The 22,262-nt window shown below is 39.1% G+C and overlaps 2 protein-coding genes across 4 annotated transcripts in view; one reads left to right on the top strand and one right to left on the bottom strand.

Annotated features, from left to right (window-relative positions):
* The window catches only part of pde5ab (phosphodiesterase 5A, cGMP-specific, b), a 113,156-nt gene extending 100,305 nt beyond the window's left edge, over positions 1 to 12,851 (top strand). For all 3 annotated transcript variants that reach the window (XM_084924634.1, XM_084924633.1, XM_084924632.1), the window contains exons 17-22: positions 4,103 to 4,203; positions 4,907 to 4,984; positions 5,379 to 5,442; positions 8,780 to 8,854; positions 9,721 to 9,804; positions 9,919 to 12,851. In XM_084924634.1, the coding sequence (XP_084780760.1) occupies positions 4,103 to 4,203; positions 4,907 to 4,984; positions 5,379 to 5,442; positions 8,780 to 8,854; positions 9,721 to 9,804; positions 9,919 to 10,038 (522 nt within the window). In that variant the 3' untranslated portion in view covers positions 10,039 to 12,851. The remainder of the gene's footprint in view (positions 1 to 4,102; positions 4,204 to 4,906; positions 4,985 to 5,378; positions 5,443 to 8,779; positions 8,855 to 9,720; positions 9,805 to 9,918) is intronic.
* Positions 12,852 to 13,137: 286 nt separating this feature from the next.
* On the bottom strand, positions 13,138 to 21,961 carry mad2l1 (MAD2 mitotic arrest deficient-like 1 (yeast)). The gene is made up of 5 exons (XM_084924636.1): positions 21,778 to 21,961; positions 21,160 to 21,306; positions 19,565 to 19,685; positions 13,746 to 13,849; positions 13,138 to 13,665 (listed from the first exon to the last, which is right to left on the bottom strand). Exons 1-5 carry the CDS (start codon positions 21,839 to 21,841, stop codon positions 13,493 to 13,495), a joined length of 609 nt encoding a protein of 202 aa, XP_084780762.1. The 5' UTR covers positions 21,842 to 21,961; the 3' UTR covers positions 13,138 to 13,492.
* Positions 21,962 to 22,262: the final 301 nt, after the last annotated feature.

The following is a 22,262-nucleotide window of genomic DNA, read 5'->3' as shown; positions in this document are numbered from 1 at the left end:
TCTAGATCTTTTTTCCACACCCAGATTTTAACCCCAATACTGTTATGTAAAACATGGCTTTAGCTGGCCTTTCACAGCTGCAGCTCATTCTTTATGCAGCAGCTGAGCTCTTGGCAGACTCAGTCCAGAAAATCCATCTCCACCCTCTGGTGTTCCTACATGACTCCCTGCCAGCAGTAATTTCAAACTTTATAATCTACAAGGTTCTGTTTTATGTCCCACAAGATCAGGATGTCCAAAGTCTCCCATTTATGTTCTATTGTGGAACACTGAAAAGAATTGCCAAAAAGTCACAGAAGAAACTGATAATTTAATAACTGCCTCCTGGTAATGCAATAGCATGCCCATAATCCAATAAAAATACTGAGCATATAAAGTAATACATTTTTATGTGTAATGCAATAAGCATAATGTGTGTCTTCACTGAAAAATTTTAAGCACAAGGAAACATTCATCTAGGCTCATTTCCTTAACTGGCGAAAGTTCCTAGTGTAAAAACAGGATATTATCTCTAACTGGCTTCCCACCCTCCACCTACAAACCCTGGCCAAGTTTTATGACTTCCTGCCAAAGACTAAAGTCAACTCCTGTGAGTCCTGTGAATTTTGATCTGTGTTTCATGTAAGACCTGATTTAGATTTCTGCTAGGAAACATTGTAAAGCCTACGATATAAGCTATGTAAGTGGCCGACGCCATTGCATTTTTGGTTGTGAGTACTGTATTATGTGTTAATTATCAAGTGTTTTACATGCGGTGCTGCCTCATAGAAACAAATAAGATGCTGGGACCTTTCCCACCCTTGTGCCCACTCTTTGTTTCTGAAATAAATTGCTGACATTTGTGAGTCCTTATATTGATGCTATGATTATTATTCTCATATTGAGGCAATGATTGTTATTCTCTCACTCTCACTGATAAATTTAAAAATTGTGAAAAAATACCCAGAAATAGACAGGAGGAATCAACTGAATAGTGTAATCACTATAGTTTCAGGCTGCGTTGATCCAATGTGTAGTTATCTTTCTTGGGAGTTTTACATTAGGTTGTCCTGTAGGTTATGTACATGCAGCACGGCTTAGGTTTGGTAAGTTTCATCTGAATAAAACCACAGGACTTCTTGAACAATGTAATTTGGACCGACAAGCCCAAAGTAGAGATGTTTGACAATAATGCACAGTGCCACATTTGGTAAATATAGCATAAACATAAACATGCCTAGCACAGTGGTGGAAGGGTAATGATTTGAGCTTTGCAGTCATTAAGTCAGCTTTATTCTAGAGTCAAATATGACGCTAGTTGTCTGACAGCTAAAGACTGGGCAAAACTCGGGCATGCAAGCGAACAGTGATCCCAGCACACCAGCAAATATACAACAAAAGGGTTAGAAATAAAAGAATTAAGGTGTTGCAGTGGCTCAAAATCGAGACCTCAACCTTGAAATGCTGTGGTGACACCTTAAGAAACCTATATGTAATCAAATACCCACAAACCGCAATGAACTGAGGCAATGTTGTAAAGAAGACTGGGGGGAAAATTCCTCCACAACTATGTGACAGACTGATAAAGTCATGATCTTTAACTTATTGCTATAGGTGGTTTTACAGGCTATTGAATCTTGAGGTATATTTATCTTATCAGAGAACTGAATATATATTTCTTTTTTACATGACTGTTTCACCCTGAATGTGTAGAGAACAATAGGAGATAGCATTGTCCTAACAAACTCCATATCCTGAAAAATCTCCTCAAAGTGTAAACTCCCCTCGCTCAGGGTTAAGTCAGACACTGGGATGAAGACATAGATACCAAATCAAAATCTTAAATGGGGTTCTTTATCTTGCTCAAGAATACTTTGGCATGCAGAGTGTCACAATCTGGTTGTAGGAACTCAGGCGCAGAGTGGTTAGACGTCTCCAAAAAACAGTGCACAGTATATACAGTGAAGGGAATCCAAAACTCCAGGGAATCACAGGGTAGCTCTCTCACACTCACACACGGCAGGGAGGTCACAGGTCCGGGGAGGAAGGTCTGAAGCAGAAGAGAAGGGAAGTCACAAACTAATCACGAATCTCAAATTACTAAGCACGAGTTCACAGGAGCTGCGAGAAACACTAACGTCAGTAGTACAATCAACCAGCGACGAGAGGATCTGTGTTCCAGCCTCAAATAGTGCTCCCGGTGATGACAGGTGATTGTTGTCAGGTGTGTGGGCCAAGGGCGGGAGCCCACAGTGAGCTCCGCCCAGGCAGAGAGGGAGAGAGAGAGAGAGAACCAAAACAGCACATGTAGCCTTGTGGGGCCAGCCGGGCAGGCACGGAGACCATGACGAGGGCTGTCTCCCAATTCAGGGTCTGCAGCCTTAAAGTACGGACTTCAAGGCCAATTACGTCACAGCGGCGCGCCGAAGGCTGTCCCAATTCAAAGGCTGCTCGAAATGCGGCCCTGAAATGCGTCCTTCATTTCCCTGAATTTTAAGGCTGTGGCAGTGTAGACTTCGTGGCCCAACATATCCCAGAATGCATAGCGCGGCGATGGGTGTGGATAAATTTGCAGAAAAAAACGGCGGATGAGGGGCGGCCGAAGAGTACACTTTAAGTACTGAATATTATGTCACTTATTTATGTGCAAATGTTTAATAACGAAGAACATTAAACATTACTGTTGGCCACATGTCGGCAAAGTTATGTGACATTAGTGGCGTTTGTACTAACTTGGTTTTAAAGCCTTTAAAATATACGCCGTTCAATAGCTGAGCTTAATCTTACAGAGAATGATCAAAGCTCATGTACAAACAAACAAATGAAGAAAAGATTTTCTCCTTCATTTCTGTCAAACAAAGCTATGACACGTTTCCAGTGGTTAGTATCATGGTTGCTAGGCAACCTGGGCAGCGCAACGGAGGCTTTTTTTATTTTTTATTTTTTTTAAACTTTATTGACAAACAACAGTATCAGCGCAACGGAGGCTAGACCGTCCCATTACACAAGCCTCGCACTTCCGGCCTTAGCGGTCTTTGAGTACGCGGCCCTTGAGGATCGTTGAGGCTGCGTACTTTAAGGCTGCAGACCCTGAATTGGGAGACAGCCATAGAGTCCATGGATCAAACCACCAACCTTCTAATTTGTGGAAGACCTGCTCAACCTCCTTAGCAACAGCTTTCCTTATTGAGATACCTAGATGTTCCACAAACTTTTGCCCATGGTCATAGCGTAATTCAGTGAAGCTCAGACACATATATATTTACCATTTCACTGCTGCACCTGTTGGGAGGAAAATCATTTTAAAGTTCTTGCAATGAACTTTGTTTATTATGCGAGAATCACTGCACAGTACTACAGAGTACTACAGTTTTTTAATATTTTAATCTTTTTGGAACTCAAATGTGCAGCAGGTGCTAACTTGCCTGAGAATATTACAAATGGGACTGTGTATTACTGCGGCTAACTATTTATTAGCTGTAGAACTGCAGCTTCACTACTTTCAGTCTTTTCTCAGAAAATTGCATTGAACACAGCATCATTTAATTTTAATAATTACGTAGAGAATCAGACAGAATCAGACAGCTAACCCTACCCTGACCTTTAACAATTATTTATTACGCGTATTATTCCGGTCATTTTTGAGCTGCTAGCCTACCACATATCTCTCAAATGGTCCAATAAAATGCAGAGAAGTACACCCTGCTCTGATTTCTATGGCCTCAAAGCAAACTCTAAATACACTCCCAACTTCACAAACACCACTTAAGGCCACTGCTGCTGCACACATAAACACAGATGGAGGGATACAGACACCTTATCATATGTAGTGTGATAAGCCGTAATGCAAGTAATCACTAAACAGTGCTCAGCATTGAAGGGACATGTAATGATGTGTCAACATTTGCATATAAACACTCTGTTTATAGTTTTTTTGCAGTCATTGCAATTGCCACAGTAAAACCTTAGTAGTGAAACCTGCAGTTAGCTCTGTTGCTACCTTACTGCGAGGACATGAAAATTAAACTCCCATCCAGCAACTCAGTATTAGTATAACTCATGATATAGCATGCAGAGCTTTTCCTGCACTTACACTGTTTTCTCTCTGTCCCTCTCTCTCCAGGGAAACCAGATCCTGAGCGGCCTTTCTCTGGACGAGTACAAGGCCACTCTGAAGATGATTGAAAGGGCTATTCTGGCCACCGACCTCGCCCTGTACATGAAGTAAGTACTAAACATCAAGCCTCAATGGAGACTGAATGAGAGGAAAAGAATGGAAGAAGAAAAGCAGTATTTTGACTAAGGTTTTTAATCAGTGCAAAATTGAGTACAATTGAGATTACACTCACCTTGTGACTGTTAACGCCTTCATTACTTAAGTTCTACTCACTACTCACTCCTTATAGTAATTCTGTAGGTCTAGATACAAGTTTAGTGTTTAAAAGTTGTGTCTTTCTTCTGGTGAGTGTGCATTTGTGTGTCGGTGTGGTGGTGTGGGTGGGTGGAAAGGGGGTATTTTCTTTCTTTGTAATATAATTGGCTTAGAACTCATGTATGTCTACAGCACCAGAGCAGCTAAAAGTTAAAATGAAAATAAAATACAGACTGTATAAGTACTCAAGCAATTTACCTGCCAAGTACGTTTGAACTGGTGGCATTTTAAGGGTGGCTTCACAGAAAATTTATAGTTTTTCAGTCTTCACAGTGTTGGTTGTTATACCCTCTCTTCTGAAAAGAGAGGTGACAATTTTTTACTACATCTTAATGCATTCATGTTTTTTCTTAACTCCCTCCTACTACCTCAGTGACTTCAGCTCTTATCTTAGCCCACTTTTAGTCTAGACAGTGGGTGGTTTGGGGGCTAAGTGGGTTATATATGAGGATAATTACCTGCTGTGACATTGTTCATGTGGGTGTGTGCTGTCAGGAGGCGAGGGGAGTTCTTTGAGCTGACCAAGAACAACCAGTTTGTTTGGGAGGATGAACACCACAGAGACCTGCTGAGGTGAGTATAGAGTCTCAGATGCCTGTATTAACATTTACATCAACATAAGATAAATGTTTGTGAGGGACAGGCCACCTGCTGTGCAAAGTCTGAAAATTGAAAAAGCATCATGACAGCGTGATAATTAACACTTCTATTGATCAACATATAGTTGTAAAAGTTGTTATGTGTTGAAAACATTTCTTCAAGAAAAATGGTTTAGCCATCAATGCAGGCATTCTTTGCATTATAGGTTGCCAGATATGGGTTAAGACCAAAGTTTTAGGTTTTGCTATATGTAAACCTTATATTCAAACCTGGTAATACCATGGTAACAAGTCCATAGTTTCTCCTGCTATGAGAAACTAGTGTGTCTGTGGAAATTTAATGTCTGTAACTTTGTCACCCCCTTCAGGTCAATGCTGATGACTGCATGTGACATCTCTGCCATCACTAAGCCCTGGCCAGTACAAAAAAGGGTAAAAAACAAACAAACAAACAAAAAAAACCCGCAACCTTTACCTGTCTGTATGTTGGTACGCTGCTTTTCTGTGTATTTATGTTTTTACCGTGGTATACACACACATCCCCATATTTCTGTTTTCTATAGTTACATAGTGTTTCTATGAGATATAAAAAAAACCAGCTGAAACTGTAACTCACTTTACATATAAAGGAAAAATGGCAATGAGTAAAATATTAAAATGTATTTAAAAAATATAAAAATGTATCAAAAATTCAAAATGAAGCAAACAAACCAAATTTTAAAAATAGATTATAACTGCTAGTTAATTTGTACAATGTAATTTAAAATCTTAGTTAAATTGATGATACAAAAATAATTAACTTCCTTAGTATCAAGACAGTTAACACTTCTGCTTTGCAGAAGATGAGAGAAACTCAGGGAAAGAGACTCTGTGTCAGTTACTGGGGTAACAGAGTCTGAACTAAATTTTGCCAGCACAAGTTTTTGTCTCTGACTCCTCCCCTTCTGAGCTGGCTGTGTGACATCCTGATTCATTCATTCATTCATTAGATTAATAATAACTAATGATTAAATGAAATGAAATCTAAAAAGGTGAGTAAACTCCCAGCAGCCTAGACCTATTGAAGTGTAACTAACTGAGGATTCAGGGTCACCTGATCCATACTTAACTATGAGCTTTATCAAAAAGAAAAGTTTCAAGTTTTATCTTAAATGTAGAAATCCAGGCCTAGAAGCTGAAGGCTTTATCAGTATAAATGGTTAAACTGGGCAACATTAAAGCAGAGTTTTTCTCTAAATCTCATGGAGCACTTTCATTCAGTAAGCACAATTCAAAGGAAGGAAGGAACACAAGTACATTTCTTACATTTTGTCATTACATTTTTACTGATTAATTATTGGAACAAGAAAATAATCAGACTGTCACAAAAGCTGATTCGAGGGTGGATCTTCAGGTTTTATCTTCAGTTTCTGTCACCTGCATTTTGTCTCAATTGAATCATTACATTTAACAAATCAAACATAAAGAAACAGAATTCCAGCTTCATCTTATGAAAATTCAAGTTGGGTATATTATATAACAAGCTTCCTGGAATAGAGCCCTGCTGACTGTGACCTGAGGTGCAACATGCCTTAAAATGTATTCTTTGTTATTCACATCTGATCCTACAATTTCTTACTCTAATTACCTTTCAGAGCTCCTCCTTGTTTTCTCTTTTTTTCTTAATCACTGACCTACTACACACACACACACACACAAACGCACGTGAGCGTGCACTATATTCAGTGCTGTAGTGCACGCACGTGAGCGTGCACTATATTCAGTGCTGTAGTGTCCCTGCTGTCTCCCAGTGACCTTCATTATTCTGTGCCTTGTTAGGAAACTCAGGCCCAGAGGAATTGTTATACAGATAAACATTCTGTGTGTGTGTATGAGAGTGTTGATAAATGAGAGCTTGTTAATAAAAACAGCTGGGCCCAGATGACAGCTCTAAAAAAAACCATTCAGGGCAGCAAACAAGTACATACGCTCCCTGGCTTACACACACTCTGGCAAATCACCTGCTCCTCATTAACAGATTGCGCTAAACCCATACCCCTCCTTCCCTGGTCTGTTTTACTTTCACAGCCTCCATCCATAGACTTTATATAAAGATTAACATATTCACTGTGACGTCACCCAATGGTTTTGGATTCTGGACTGATTCTAATGGTGTTTTCCTAGCATTTAGGCTGATCTGCCATATTGTTTTTGTTTTTTAGACTAGCTCTAAATCTGAAACTTCCAGTCATACTTTTTTCAGTCTGTTAAAGTCATTATAATCATTTAAGGTTATCACTGAAACCTAACAACAGAAAATATCATAACGAAAAAGTTGTATTTAAAAAATGCAGTAAAGTCACCACGATTTACAAATATAGCATTTTTTAATATCATGCCATTTTTTTACTTAAGAAATACATTCTGGTTGGTTTCCACTTTTGATTTTGAAGACCTTAAATAACCAAAGAGCCAAACTGTGCTTTACTTTTACCCTTTCACGCATAATGGTCACTACAGTGGACAGCTATTTAAAGGCTGTTTTCTTGTATTTGTGTCAGTGTTGATGGTATATTTGCACATAAACCACTACATTGGACACTGATGTGTCACTCCATACTCTGCCACAAACTCCAAAAGTGATGTTGTTCACCTAAGTGGACAAGTAAAAAACTATTTAAAAAGTACCTGTTTAAAAAAATTAATTTCAAAAATCTTTTTTTCATGCCTAAATAAAAATACTTTAACAATAAAGTATAATCCTGATTGAGGTTGTCATGATTCATGCATGAAAGGGTTAAAGAAATGATATGAGTTTATGAAAGTAACCTCCATAAGCACTGCTAAAATATTTTCATAGATCATGGAGGAAGTAAAGGCAAAGCTTCTTAGTCTCAACAATTAACAACTGCATCATAGTACTTACATTCCTTGCAGCACCACCAACTCAATCAAGAGCTGAAGACGGCTTCAGCAACACGTGCACACAGAATGATGTTGATTGGAGCTTGAGCCTATCTTCTTTATCTCTTTGTTGAAAACTTGAGAACACTAACTTTGTATGGGGCTTTTGGGAGAGCTCTTGCTATTGCTATTCACTTGTTTCATTTTCCTTCTTCCTTCCAGCTGTCACACAGGCTGTCAGTTTGTCTGGGTCATTCCCAGTCATTTCCTCAAGATTAATGTTCTAACGATGCTGCCTCCAGCAGCAGTATAAGCATTTTGTTATTTCCATGTAGGAGACCTCTTTCTTATTATGTGTTGTACTTCAACTCAAACTGCCACAATTATGCCACAAAGTTTCCAAGGTTACAATGACACTATGACTTGCATAGTATACAATTCACCCAACTTAGTCTTCTGTCCAACAATAAATGAGGATTTAAAATTGATGCTTTCAGAGCAAATTATAAATGGATTGATTCTTATATTGCATTTTTGTACTCTGAGTATTCAAAACGGTCATTCATCCCTTCACACAAGCACTTTTTCTTTGCTTTCTATTTAATTCATACACATTTACACTCCAATGAACATATCAGAGAGCAGCTTTGCATTCGCTATTTTGCCTAAGGATACTTTGGCTCACAGACTAGAGCAGCTAGGGATCCAATCACCAACGTTCCAATTAGTAGATGCCCTGCTCTAACTCCTGAGCTACAGCTACCCCATCGTAAAAGCTTACTTTGCTTCTATCTTTGGTTTTACATTTAGTGTTATAGAATTTGCCTTTTAAGAACTAAAAGCTCATAAAATGTTTCAATGTTTCTGCATTTGGTTTCTGATGCAGATAGCAGAGCTGGTGGCCACTGAGTTTTTCGAGCAGGGGGATAAGGAGAGGCAAGAGCTGAACATTGAACCAATTGTAAGTAATTTCAGGGTTCATATGAATGATATTGGATAAATCCTTCTCAACAGTGCAACATTTGCCATCGAGTGCCCAGGAATCTGTTCTGAATCCTCTGGTATTTCATCCTACTGCATTTAAATATATTCCCCTTCAAATCATGAAGTATCACAACACATTTTCAAGAACTATGCTGATGTTACAGTCATGTGAAAAGAATGTTTTCTTAGGACTTTATGCAGTCTGTAGTGGAAGATCTTTGTCCTACAGTATAAAGTGCCCTGGGATCACTGTTATTGTTATTTGACACTATATAAACAAACATTTGCATTTACAGTCATGATTAGTTAATCAATTGCATTTGATTAGCAGCACCTGGCCTCTACTCACTCTTTTAATTACCTTTTTAATTCCTATTGAAGCAGTGGGAGGGTACTCATTCTTCACAGACAGTGCATTTATGTGACAAATTTCTTTTTTACATGACTATAAATACCTGTATCTTTTCTTGTCTCAGTTATTTTGTTTGTAAAATGATGTTGGACACACATTATAAATTTAACTAATTGTCATATTTTGTGGTAATCTCTCTCTCCCTCGCTCTATATATATTCTCTCTATATCTATCTATATATAGATAGAGAGTGAGAGATAGCTATATATAGCAATATATATATATGTATGTATGTGTATATATATATATGTGTATATATACATATATATATATATATATGTGTGTGTGTGTGTGTGTGTATATATATGTATATATACACATATATATGAAGTTTCTCATAGATTTGTCTGTTTTGGGGCTAAAACAGTTAACTTATTAATGACTCTAATTAATATAAAGTTTACATCTCATTTTTTCAATCCTTTCACAGGACCTGATGAATCGTGAGAAAAGGGATAAGATACCAAGCATGCAGGTGTCCTTCATTGATGCCATTTGCATTCAGTTATATGAGGTAATTCAGCCCTTGCTATTTTTGCTGACCAGTGTAGCTGATGAATAGCAATTCTTCCTGCATTCAGTTCTGCCTCTGATTTCCCATGCTGAATTGTCTTTATCACTGTCACAGACCTTGGCTGGCTTATCGGAGTATTGCTCCCCGTTGTTGGAAGGATGTCAGAAAAACCGGCAGCAGTGGAAGTGTTTAGCCGAGGAGTGTGAGAAGGGGCTTGTTAACGGCTTGGTGTGATCCAAACACTAGTTTGGTTTTCATCCAACTCAAATTTCCAGAGTTCTACATTTTCAACCTATTCTCATTAAAATTATCTAATAGCGTATTGTGTGGACTGACAGTGAGGTAGAAAAGTAATTTTCCTATCATGAAATAAAACACTAGCTATGGTCTGATAATAGAAGAGGTCACTTGCCTTGAGCAGTCTTAATACTTTAAGACTTAATCTATTACGGTTGAGGTGCCGCAGTCAGGTTTCACAGTTTGTCTTTCTTTTCCTTGTTGTAATCTGGAGTTTACTCACCGGGCAAAGCGTTTGCTCAGATATAGGAAAATTACAAACGATCATGCATAGCCATGCCAATGAGTACAAATTAAAAAATAAAGTAAGATAGAAAAAAAACTGTAAAAACATCTACAAGTCAGTCAGTTGACTTGTTGGTAATCTGCCTAGACTTGGCAGCACTTTTCCTGTCTCCCGGAGTATCAGTAATTCTTGTGAGTACTTTTCACAACAGATAAAAATAGATAAACTATGAAATAACATCAAAGTTGTACCTGTCCACCCCCACTATCGAACATTCGTTAAAAAGTTGTATGCTAGTTTTACAGCTAAGCCCTACCATGAACAGAAAGGAATGAAATGTGTCCATAACAAGAAATCATTGTTTCTGAGGTCATGGTCATTTTATCCTGTCACCACCATTTTTTCTCACTCACCAGAGATAATAACAAAGTCAGCACTAAGCTATATTTATTACCATAGACATTGTTATTTTTGCATAGAGTGGCTTTCATATTGATGGTCTCACCTACACTATCTGTGACAGGTAGTGAACTTTAGGGAACACTGAATGGTTAAGCTGCATACACTGGAAGCTCTACATATGTACTTCCAGTTCATATGTATTCTTTATTCCTATTGGTAGTTGCTTCGGTCTCTTGCCTAGAAGTTAAAAAAAAATTATCTTCCCTTAGCAAATAGGAAATGGTACGGACTGATTCTTATTTAGCACTTTTCTACTCTGCCTGAACATTCAAAGAATTTGCCTGTGGTTATTTCATCTGTAATCACTTGAAGTTGTGGGATGTGATTCACTTTGAATGGTCTGTATTCAGCATGTCGCTTCCAGTGTTCATGGAGCTTTAGCACCATTAGCACCATTCTAGTGGGATGAAAACAATGCAACTACTATATACTTTACATAGTGTCACAATAATCTTATAGACTTGTTATATGTCTTCACGGCACACACACACACACACACACACACACACGACGTGGGTTTGAGTCTTTCGTACATTTTATTCACTGTCTTAACTATTGCATATTTATTTTTGTTTTATATATTTATTAGAGTCTATATTGTAAGGTCATTCTTTTGTCAAAGCACACAATTATCTAGAAAATGTTTTCATATGTGGAAAAAAAATCCCGTCTTTTTTTTTATAGGCCCTTTCTTAGGAACAACTGCTTCTTCTGATGACATTTGGAAATGTACTGTATTGTGTTATTTGGAATTTAGATTTTCTATTTTTCCAGCTGTAGGAAGAGCCAAAGACTAGATCTGTGATTTCAAAGGAAAATGGATCTAGATGTTGCCACTGCCTTGTTGCGATAAAGTACACAATTCAGTTTTACAGAACCACTTATTTTTATTTATCCATGTCCAATAATGCTGTTTATGCATACCAATTTTACAAACTGAACGACGGAGTAATGTCTACAGAATATAAAGTATGATTTACTCACCGAGGGTGGCATCTAGCTGTGATACATTGTGACGGTGTATAATTTCTATTTCTGTAAACCTGATTTTCTGATAGGTAAATGTAAAAATCTGTTCAAACAAGATATTTGCTACAAGGAAAAAAAGGATTCTTTAACATTTAGAGCAGTTTCTGTTGCACTACAAAGACTGACTGAACAACAGAATTTGGCAGAAAATTTCAGTATGTAACCCAGAATGTATCCAGGAGCAACTTTTTCATTAGATAAAGATATTAAGTGTTTCAGCATTTTGATGTGTTTGGGTTCACTGCTGTCCACCCTTTAGAGGCAGAGGTTTTCAGTCTGTAGTCAGAGGCGAGGTGTCATCACCAACACATTTAAAAGAACAATCTGGTACCTTTGGACCTTGTGAAATGCAGGTTTTTGCTGATCCTGCAAGAAGGAACAATTACTCCTCAATAAAAGTGATTTCAGCATGTCCACACTAGGAATAAATAGAAAATGCAACATTACTATGACATTTTTCTGTACACCTAGAATGTTTGTTAATATCTAGTTTTGAAGGATGCTACTGTTACCCTTCAGACCTCTTTTTTTATGCAGAAAAGAAAAAGTTCTGAAATGTTTTGGTAAATGAAACTGCTGAATCAGCAGAACTGGTAAAACAGTTAATTGTCCAGCCAATAAACTGTTGATGAGGAGTCACAGAGGTCTGGAAGCCACATAGGTGCATTTAATGAACAGCTTACTAATGGACATGACAGATTCATTTAAACTCAAGCACTTTTGTAGACATACATGCTCAGAAAGTTAATTTGTGTCCTTAGCCTGTGTTCTCTGGAGAAAAAAAACCAAACAAACAAAAAAAAAAAAAAAACCCTCACTGCTTGGTTGTCAGTTTTTTCTTTTGCATGTATATGAGAGGGCATTACACGACAGATGGATGGATTTTTTTAGGTAAGAGAATTGTGGGTTTTCTTTTGTAAAATGTAATATGCTGATACAGTACTATGATGGTGTTACACATCTGCAACTGTCGACACCTTTCAACACTGAGCGAAGTGAATAGTATGTCCCATTAAATAATACTTATTTACTATGTCTCCTGTGTGCTGTCTATAATTTCTCAAATGTACTAAACAAGCGGGTGAAAAATTGAACCAATGAATGAATGAATGGATGGATGTCAGTGTGCATTCCAAACTAACTTCTCTTTCTTGACCTTGATGAAAAGATCAGCTTATACTATTGAAATGCACCCCAAGACGGCATCGTCTCAAGGCTCCAAAAACCATGTGATATCTTTTATATAATGCTCCAAAATAAATAACACAATGAAAAACCTTGGCACCTCCTGAACAAAAGAAAACCACAGAATCACTTCCTTGGGGAAAAGCAAAATGCATTTATTTATGTCATTTTATAAAAGTTCAACATAGATACCACTATCTTCTAAAACAGAGACTGAAAGAATGAAAGAAAGCAAAAGACTAAAGAAAAGACAGTTGTTTTCTACAGACAAATGCCACTTAGCAGAAATATTTACATCAATGTAGAAAGAACACATTTCCTTCATGTCCTTATCATATTGACAAATAAGACACAGTGTAGCTCAAAGGAAAACAGGTCCTCGTTGTCCAGTCACGCACAGGCAGTGAACAAAGACACGGCAGTGTTAGATCTACTGGTTTCTATAAGAATCAGTGGTCGGTGCTGTAACAGCTCATGTGGTTTAGAAGTTTAAACTGACTCAGTCTTCTTGTACGCCACCATGCTGTTCACCTTGTGGATTGAAGTGGTGAAGGAACGCAAACGCACCTCCTCTGACTGGTCAATGGTCTGCGGCCCTGATTCTTCCCATTTATCTGGAACCACCAGGTCCTTGTCTGTATAAACCAAGAGATCAAAAGCACCTGAGGGGAGGGGGGAGGAGTTGAAATTATTACCCAACCACCACATCAAAGGCTCAAATGTCAAAAGTCTCATTACTCACATGGCGTCTCCAGCAGGGGCAAGAAAGTAACAGTGGCTGTTATCTGTCTGATAACTGAGCGGATCTCATCCTGAATTGTCTTAATGGACTTCTCTCTGGGTGCACTGGGTGACACATGAGAACTCAGTTAACATGCATTATTTATTAGTCAAACAATAGCCAGTTGAGTGTAATGACAGATGCTCATTTAACCAAATTACATAATCTGTTGTAAAGACTCTTCTAAAGTACAAATTTCATGTCATTTTATTGCAAAAAAACAAAACAAAAAAACGAATCCACTGCAAACATACAAATTCAGATCTGTGCTGACAAATCAGCCAACCAACCCAAAGTCTGCACCATTCAACTCCTGTCAATAAGTGTAAGTAAACAGATCTGTCCAGATGCCTTAGAGCAGGGGTAGGCAACCTTTCTGATGATGAGTGCCATCTAAAATGTCCTCAGAAGTCAGTGTGCCATATGATTGTATTAGCAATAAATTTAATAACGCTCTATATTAACAGTTACATACTATATAGAACCACTTTATAGAATTATATTTGTTCACAGATGTTCGCAGCTATCAGCGAATAGCTATCAGCTATTTTGAAACAAAAAAAATATAAAAAGACACTTTTTATCCATAACAAGAACACCATAACAGCAAATGAACTGTACAACAGAAAATGCAAATGCTATTTATGGTCTCCTCACAACAATGATAAGAAAAATAAACTGAGCCAATATGGCATGTTTGTTAATACACTCTGATCTCTGGTCTCCCACTCAGAGACACAGGTCTCCGAGCATCCAGCATTCAGACGGCTACCTGAGGACACTCTTCATGTGAGAGAAAATCTGCTCACACAGATATGTAGAACCAAATACTGTCAATAAGGCCTCTGCGATGTTTTGAAGACAGTTAAACTTGTCAGGTAGTGATGTCCTGCAGTGAAAATGCAGCTCCATGAACACGCACAGCTATGGATTCCAGCTGCTTCGACGTTGCATTAACTGGCATTAACTCAGCCAGTTAATGCGAGACAAATCTAGCTGCTCATTAAAGCTTTCTGGTTTGATCAGAAAATAAAACATTGGTCCATACACCTAAAAGTCCCAAAAACACATTGTGAATGCTGTCTCGAGTCTACGGATGTATCCGTGTATTTCTTCCTTCCCTTATAACTTCACTTCAACTCATTCACGTCACCTAAAAGGTAAACCTGTTTCTCCATCACCTGTTCAGCTCTGATGATTCAGTAAGGACATCTCCTGGTTTCATCTTCATGTTTCCCTCTCACCTGATAACCAAACCGACATCATGACCAGCAGCTTTTACAGCTGTGGCTCCAGCAAACATCAGCTGATACTGGAAATTAATATTAAATAAATTCTAACAGCTGATCAAGCTTAAACATGCTGCTGTTGTTTAACGCGACATCCGGCGGTTTCCTCTTTCTGGCGCAAAGTGGGTGATAAACAAACAAGAGAGAAAAGCCGATCAGCTGATCATTGATCAGTTTCATGATTGAAGTAGCAACAGGAGAGGGAGGGGGAGAGAATGAGAGAAGAAGAGGCAGCTGTGCAGCGTAACGACAGAATAAATCCAGCTTTGTGTGTTTTTTTTTTCATTGTAGCTGAAGTCTGGGACAAACTGTGTTCCTTTTCAGCTCAATACGAAACGCGTAATATTTTCTCTGAATGCGGGACGATTCGTCTTTTTACGGGACGGTTGGCAAACTCTACTAACTAACCTTATCAATAAAATAAAGTTCACTATCAGTAACATCATAGCACCCACCCAGCTGTATAAACTCCGTCATGCTAGCTAGTAGCAGTACGAGTTATTCTGACTGTAAAAAGTCAGCACAACGAAAATAAACTCCACCTAAACTTGGTTTATATCTGACCCAGACAGACTGCAGGTCATAACTTCTTACCTGAAGTTCAGTTCACCTGACCCTCGGACCGGCGGCCACCTCGGGTCTCTCCTCCTCCTGCCTCCCCTTTCTCTCATCCACCTACTGGCCTCCACCATTTGCTAAGGTTACTGAATCTGTGGAAGCTACGCCATAGCCACCACCAAAGAACTGAATTATTTTTACACACCGGCCAGCATCTGGCCAATCCACCAACTTTCATTGTTTATACCATTACAAATAATAAAAAAAATCATCGGCCCATAAAAACGGAAAATCACCATCGGCCCACCGAGCAAATGCCCGGTATGCCCGATGGCCAGTCCAGCTATGATCGTGCCATCAGTTAACCCTTCGCGTGCCAGCCGTGGTACGCGTGCCTAGGGTTGCCGACCCCTGCCTTAGAGGATATACATGGGTTTATTTTTTACAATAGGCTTACTTTATTAGATTGATTGTTGTGATTTAAAAAAATCAAAGGGAAGACCTATTTTTAGCAGCAGATTAACACATTTGGTCCTGCCACCACATATAATACAGTGTATGTGAGTCTACGCAGTCATAGTAAGTCAGCCATGTGTGTTCTACGTGATGCAATAGTTCGGCTCATTACTGCGTTAATAATTTTCAGATAACACTACAACTGTGTGGCACACAGGAATAAAACTCATGCACCTGCAGTCAGTCATGTTGGCCTGACAGCTGATCAAATTTTGCAGCTATTTTGAATTAATGCCCACACCAAAAAGACCAGAACATGTAGCAACTGCTGATTTAAGAAACTAAACTACTGATCTAAAAGATCCAGTGCTAATGGAAGAGGTCAGAGGAGAATTACCAAATTGGGTGAAGTTGACAGAATGGCTATATTAATTCTATACAGTAGTGCCAAGCATAAAAGCAGTCAGACTCAGAACTGACTGCTTTCATGGGATGCAACCTAAGAAGCCAACAATGGATTCTCTCTTGCAAGCCACGGAAATCTGACACTGCAGTGGAAAGGGCTTATATAAAACTGAACACAACCTGGTCAGATTGCTACTGAGGCTGCAGATGACACACAGCATGAGTTCATGCTGCTGCAGGGGTTAACCTTAATTTGCCAAATACCAGTCAGTTAAGGTTTTAATATCATTGCTTGAGTAACAACAGCATGAATGTGCATCTAAGAAATGTGCAACACAATCATGTCAAGATATAGCAGATTCTCAAAAACTGTCCTTAAAGAGGAAGACGACTCCAGCAGAACCAGGCTCAGGAAGAGGCAGTCATCTGCTACAACTGATTGGAGAACAGCCTGGCAGCTCCTTCTCATACTGATCACACCAGGATTTGTTGTAAATCAGCCAGCTTAATTGTGTTGGTCACTTTAGCACAAACGGCACAAAACTAAACGACAATTGGTTAGACTGTAGGCAGACCATTGCATCCTCCCTACTCCCAAATTCTGGCGGTAGTTTGATAAACCACACTCTTTGGTGGGCTGAGCATTGTCATCTTTCCTGTCCCAGATTGCCACTGGTTGCAGAATCTCATCTCAATATCTCTCTAATGAGACTGCTTCCGGTGATGACAAGCCTCGTTTTTCCAGCGAGAGAGACGCTGTCTCACTCTATCGCACTGCCTCCACAAAAAGTCGTTACCCTGTCAGTGAAACAATCAGCATCATGCGCCTTCTCAGAACTTTGACCCTATGGTCTAACTGTCATAGGCAGATTCTAGACTAGGGCTGCCATGATTAGTCGACTAGTCACGATCTATCGACTATCAAAATCGTCGACGACTGATTTAATAGTCGACACGTCGTTTGAAGCTTTGTAAGATCCCAAAAGACGCAGGAATTAGTAGGATTTAAGAGTACTGAGTGTGAAGATGGCAGCACTGCATGTACAAGGATGCCAGCTGCCGTTAAACGCCGAAGAAGAAGAAACTGTGTCCCAGAATTCATAGCGCGGCCCAGCTCAGTTTCCAACAATGGCGGCAGCTAGTTAGTTTTAATATTACTCTTATTATTCTTTCTGGGTCACAAAATAAACGTTTAACATATTTTCAGACGAGAATGTAGCTGTGTAAACCTCAAATATCTGCTCAGTTTATCAAGACACCACATATTTTCAAAAGCGCTCCGACGTTTTCAGAGACGTCTGTTACCCACTAGCTCGTTAGCTAGCCGGGGGCAAGGCTCACTAGAGCGTTTTCAAACCCACCGCCGTCTTTCGCTACTCAGGTTAAACATGATATATAAGTCACTTAGATAACTTAAAAATGTTATTGTTTGGCATTTTTCAGTATTTTATTTGTTCCTGAGTAAATCGGTTTCGGCTGAGATTAAAGTTATAGTTTTTACACAGCTGAATAAACGTTAAGCAGACAGCTGATTATCAGAAGTGTGAAATGCTCGAGAATATACTCCGGTGTCCTGTTATATTTTAGATAGCAAGGAGCAGACGGCTGAGTTTATTAAACTGGTGCATGCTGGTGCAATAAGCTGTATGTTTTACGTTCAATGGATGCATGATCTGATTAGTCGACTAATCGCAAAAATAATCGGTGACTAGTCGACTATCAAAATAATCGTTTGTGGCAGCCCTATTCTAGACAAAGTTCCAGTGCACATTTTGCCAACACAAACGGGCCAAATGGTGACGGGCAGTCATAACAGGACTCCTGGAAGCCCTATGGGACTGAGACTGGCCATGTGCGGTCTGTTCCAGATTGTCTGGCTAGCGAGCTGTCGGACACATCATCCAAACCTGTAGAAGACTGCGTGCAGGTCCTAAGTGCTGGAACTTGGCCTTCAATTTGGAGATGCTACTGTAGGGCTCACGCCACATAATACTGTAACTTAACTTTGTGGAACACCAACTGGAGGTTACCCTACAGCAGTGGCTCCCAAACTTTTTTTGCTAGGCCCCCCTTTGTTTGACAAGAAAAATGTTCGCCCCCCCACCACCCCACCCGTGCGCACACAAACATCCTTTAACCACACATACCCATATTTTGCTCCATTGCGGTTTATTTCACACCTCAAACATTTACTACACAATTAAGTAAATACAAGTAATCTGCAATAAATTACAGGTAGTAAGAAAATACACTACTAACTCTTTTACGCTACGTCCACACCCACATGGGTATTTTTGAAAACGCACCTGTTTCTATGTATTTGGACCCTTTGTCCACACGTAAACGGCGTTTCGAATCACCGAAAACTGAGATTTTTTAAAACTCCTTTTTTGCGTTTACGTGGGGACGAGGAATACAGAGTTCGTCACGCAACGTCAAAGGTATGTGCCTTTTTTCACGTCACACAAAAATATTGCCGTAAACAGCTTATTTTGCGACACCACGAAACAAACGATAGCGTAAAAATGAAACAATAGACGTTTTTATATCTTCATCCGATATATATTGTTATATCAAACAGCCCTAGTTTGGAAACATATTCAGCTATGCTTCATCTCATGCTTTGCGTGTGTGTGGGAGCCCCATCAAAAACCTGTCCATTATGCTAGCAGTGTCCAAGCATTGTTTTTGTTTTTTTCCCTTTTCATACCGCGCCCCCCCTGCAATGGCTCTGCGCCCCCCCTAGAGGGCGGGCCCCACACTTTGGGAAGGTCTGCCCTATAGCATGAGTCCCATCAGTCAAACATGCCATGCTTATAGCAGACACTAGCTAATCACTGTTGCAGAGTCCATGCGCACAGGTACTGCCAATCAGGAACCTGATAGTCCACACCTGGGGTACCTGAAGCTCAAAACAATTTATATAATATATCACTCCACTCAAACTGACGGTGGGGGAAGTACAAGTGCAACATGCCAGGTGTTGGAATTAGGAGACAGCAAATTAATGACCATTAGCATGGAGCATTTAAAACAAAACAAACAAACAAAAAAGGTACTAGAGGTCCTGACCTGCTCTCTTTAGCCGACTTGTCACACTCAATGTCAAACTGCCATCTTTCGAGCACCTCGTTGGTTTCCAGACACGTGATCACCAACACCAGCTTTTGCACAGTGCACTCAAACAGCCACTCTGCAACACCAAAAGAGCAAACAACACTTAATTAAAGTTTGTTATGCAAAGTGAGAGGTAGTTAAACATCCTAAAAACATAATACAACTATATCCAAGAGATCACAATTTCTGTGAGAAAAATGATGATTGATTTGTATTCTGTAATTTCACTACTCTTAGCATTACACAATTGAGAGCTTGAGTGATTTGACATATACACCCAAAAATATGAATATTCTGGTACGAATTACATTAAACTTGAACTGACAATCCAGAGATATTTACTCCATTTAGTTTTATTTACATTGCATTAAAAATCACAACAGTTGCTTCAAGAGACTTTATACTTTAAAGTAAAGACCCCACAGGCTTAAAAAGAAAAACAATCAGATGATCCCAGAGCAGCAAGCACTAGGCATTGATGGGAATAAAAAAAACCTCTTTAGCAGGAAGAAACCTGAGGAGGCAGCCATCAACAGTTGCGGGCATTGGATTTAGAAAAAAAATAATAAATAAAATAAAATATTACAATGGCATCACCTTGGACAGAAAAGGGTGCACCGATCTCCTTCCTCATTCACATACATAAGTATTTATGACAAAATCAAAAATTGGTAAATCAAAAATTAAAAATCTAGCGTTGTTAACCAGAAATAGCACCTGACAAGCGCCTAAGAATAGCTTAACACAAATTTGTGTAACATGGGAATGGAAACTCACGTGTGCTGCTTTGTATGTTACTTAACATTGATCATAAGATGCCAGGTCATACCAATTAAAATCTCAGGCATGAGTCTCATAGGCATCTGAGTTCATCTTCAACATCATGCTGCTCTGCTGTACGTTAATTGCCCCTTGGGGATAAATAAAGTCTTTCCGATTCTGACTCTGATCTAATTCAACACAACAAAAAGGGGAGGGGGAAATGCACCACCACGTGGCCCTACTCAGCAATCGCAACTAACAAGTTACTATTTATTGAGTAAAGACGATCACCGAATTAGCAAAATAAATTGACAAAATCATTCATTGTTCACAAACATCATCTTATTTTGTACTTCACTACGGCTTTTGCCTTTACTTTTTCTTCTCCATAAAAATCCAAAGTCACTCCCCACCAAGCTGTGAGCTCAGTTCTCACCAATTACGTTTTTTCTTTTCTATCTGGTGTTCAAGGAAATCCACTTAAAGTAGACTGAAGTTTTGTTTGTTTTCTTAAGTACCTTGAAAAAAATGTCCACGTTTTTTTCAAGGTCTAAGAGTAAATATGTAAAACTAAGAAAAAAAAAAAACATCTCCATAGTGACCAAAATAACCCTGAGTAAGATTTCTTGCCGTAAGCCAGCAGCCTTGTAGATATAGCTACAGAACTCGAAGCCCAAAACTACAACTGGAGTGCCTTCAGACCGCAGTTGGTTAGCTCACTCAGTTCCAGAGTTTTTCCACTTTCTCCTTAGTTGTGTCACGAGTGGGGAAGCCCACTATTGAGATACCTTTAAGTTGAGACACCACGTTAGTCAGATAGTTCTTCAGCTTGGGGTCGGTAGTTAGTTGGAGACTCATGTCATAGTGGGTAACTCTGGTGAATGTCTCTGGAGGATAGATGCCCCGTTGGTACAAGATGCTGTTGATGCCGAAAGCTGTGAATGACAATGGGAAAATCAAAGGCTTCAAATACGCCGGAATTCCAGGATTCGTAAAATTTAGAGGCTTATATGATTCAAACTTGAAAGGGACAGAAGATTACAAAAACAACTACACAAGAAAGGGAATAACACGAGAGAAAACGAACTGGGAATCAATGAATATATTAGCTCGGTAGAATAGAAACGATGTATGGTGTACGTTCACGATTCTCAATACAAGGGCAGACAACTAGACAGTCTTTACAAATTATTCGGTTTGAAGTTGTGAATTGACGCTTATAGGATACATCAGGCTTAAACACTTTATTTTTCATAAACTGGAGCTATGCTTGCCATGTGAGTGCATACATGCTGCGTTGATGCTAATATGTTATCGGGCACTATGTAGGCCCAATAGCATATTAGCGTTACATGCATGGGTGTCGAAAACGAGCGACTAAAATATGAAATAACAGAAATACTTACAAAAGAACTCGGCTACTAACTCCGCGCTTCCTTTGAGAGTAATTCCCTTCAACGTGCTTGTCATTTTCTTAACACTTTGGTCTAGCTCTCAACAGTAAATATATTGTACTCTTTATTTTCTTCTTCTTCTACGTCTTCCGACTTCAACTACCCGCCACCCAGTTTGAATTTTGTCAGCTTCCACACTATTGCGCATGCGTGTGAGATTGCGGCGCTATTTTGATGACGTTTTAGGTTACGCTTACAATTTTTCGACACTAGAGAGCAGTGTAGAATAATTAAAGCCCTTTCTATCTTGTAATTGACTGTATATTAATGTAATGTGTCACTGCACAAATGACTGAATTAATAAGTTAATATTGTAGATACCACGTTTTGTTAATCCTAAAGGGGTCCAAACAACCATTGTATGCAGACTTGGAAAAGCCACTCTGCAAAACAGAAAATTGCAAAACAAAAGAAAGACAACTTCAGTTAATGCTAGC

Source organism: Perissodus microlepis, chromosome 3, assembly GCF_051167445.1.
Source record: "Perissodus microlepis isolate ML-2025 ecotype Zambia chromosome 3, ASM5116744v1, whole genome shotgun sequence".
Classification (NCBI taxonomy): Eukaryota; Metazoa; Chordata; class Actinopteri; order Cichliformes; family Cichlidae; genus Perissodus; species Perissodus microlepis.
Note: the sequence above shows the minus strand (reverse complement) of the source record. Positions and strands in the feature narration are given on the sequence as shown.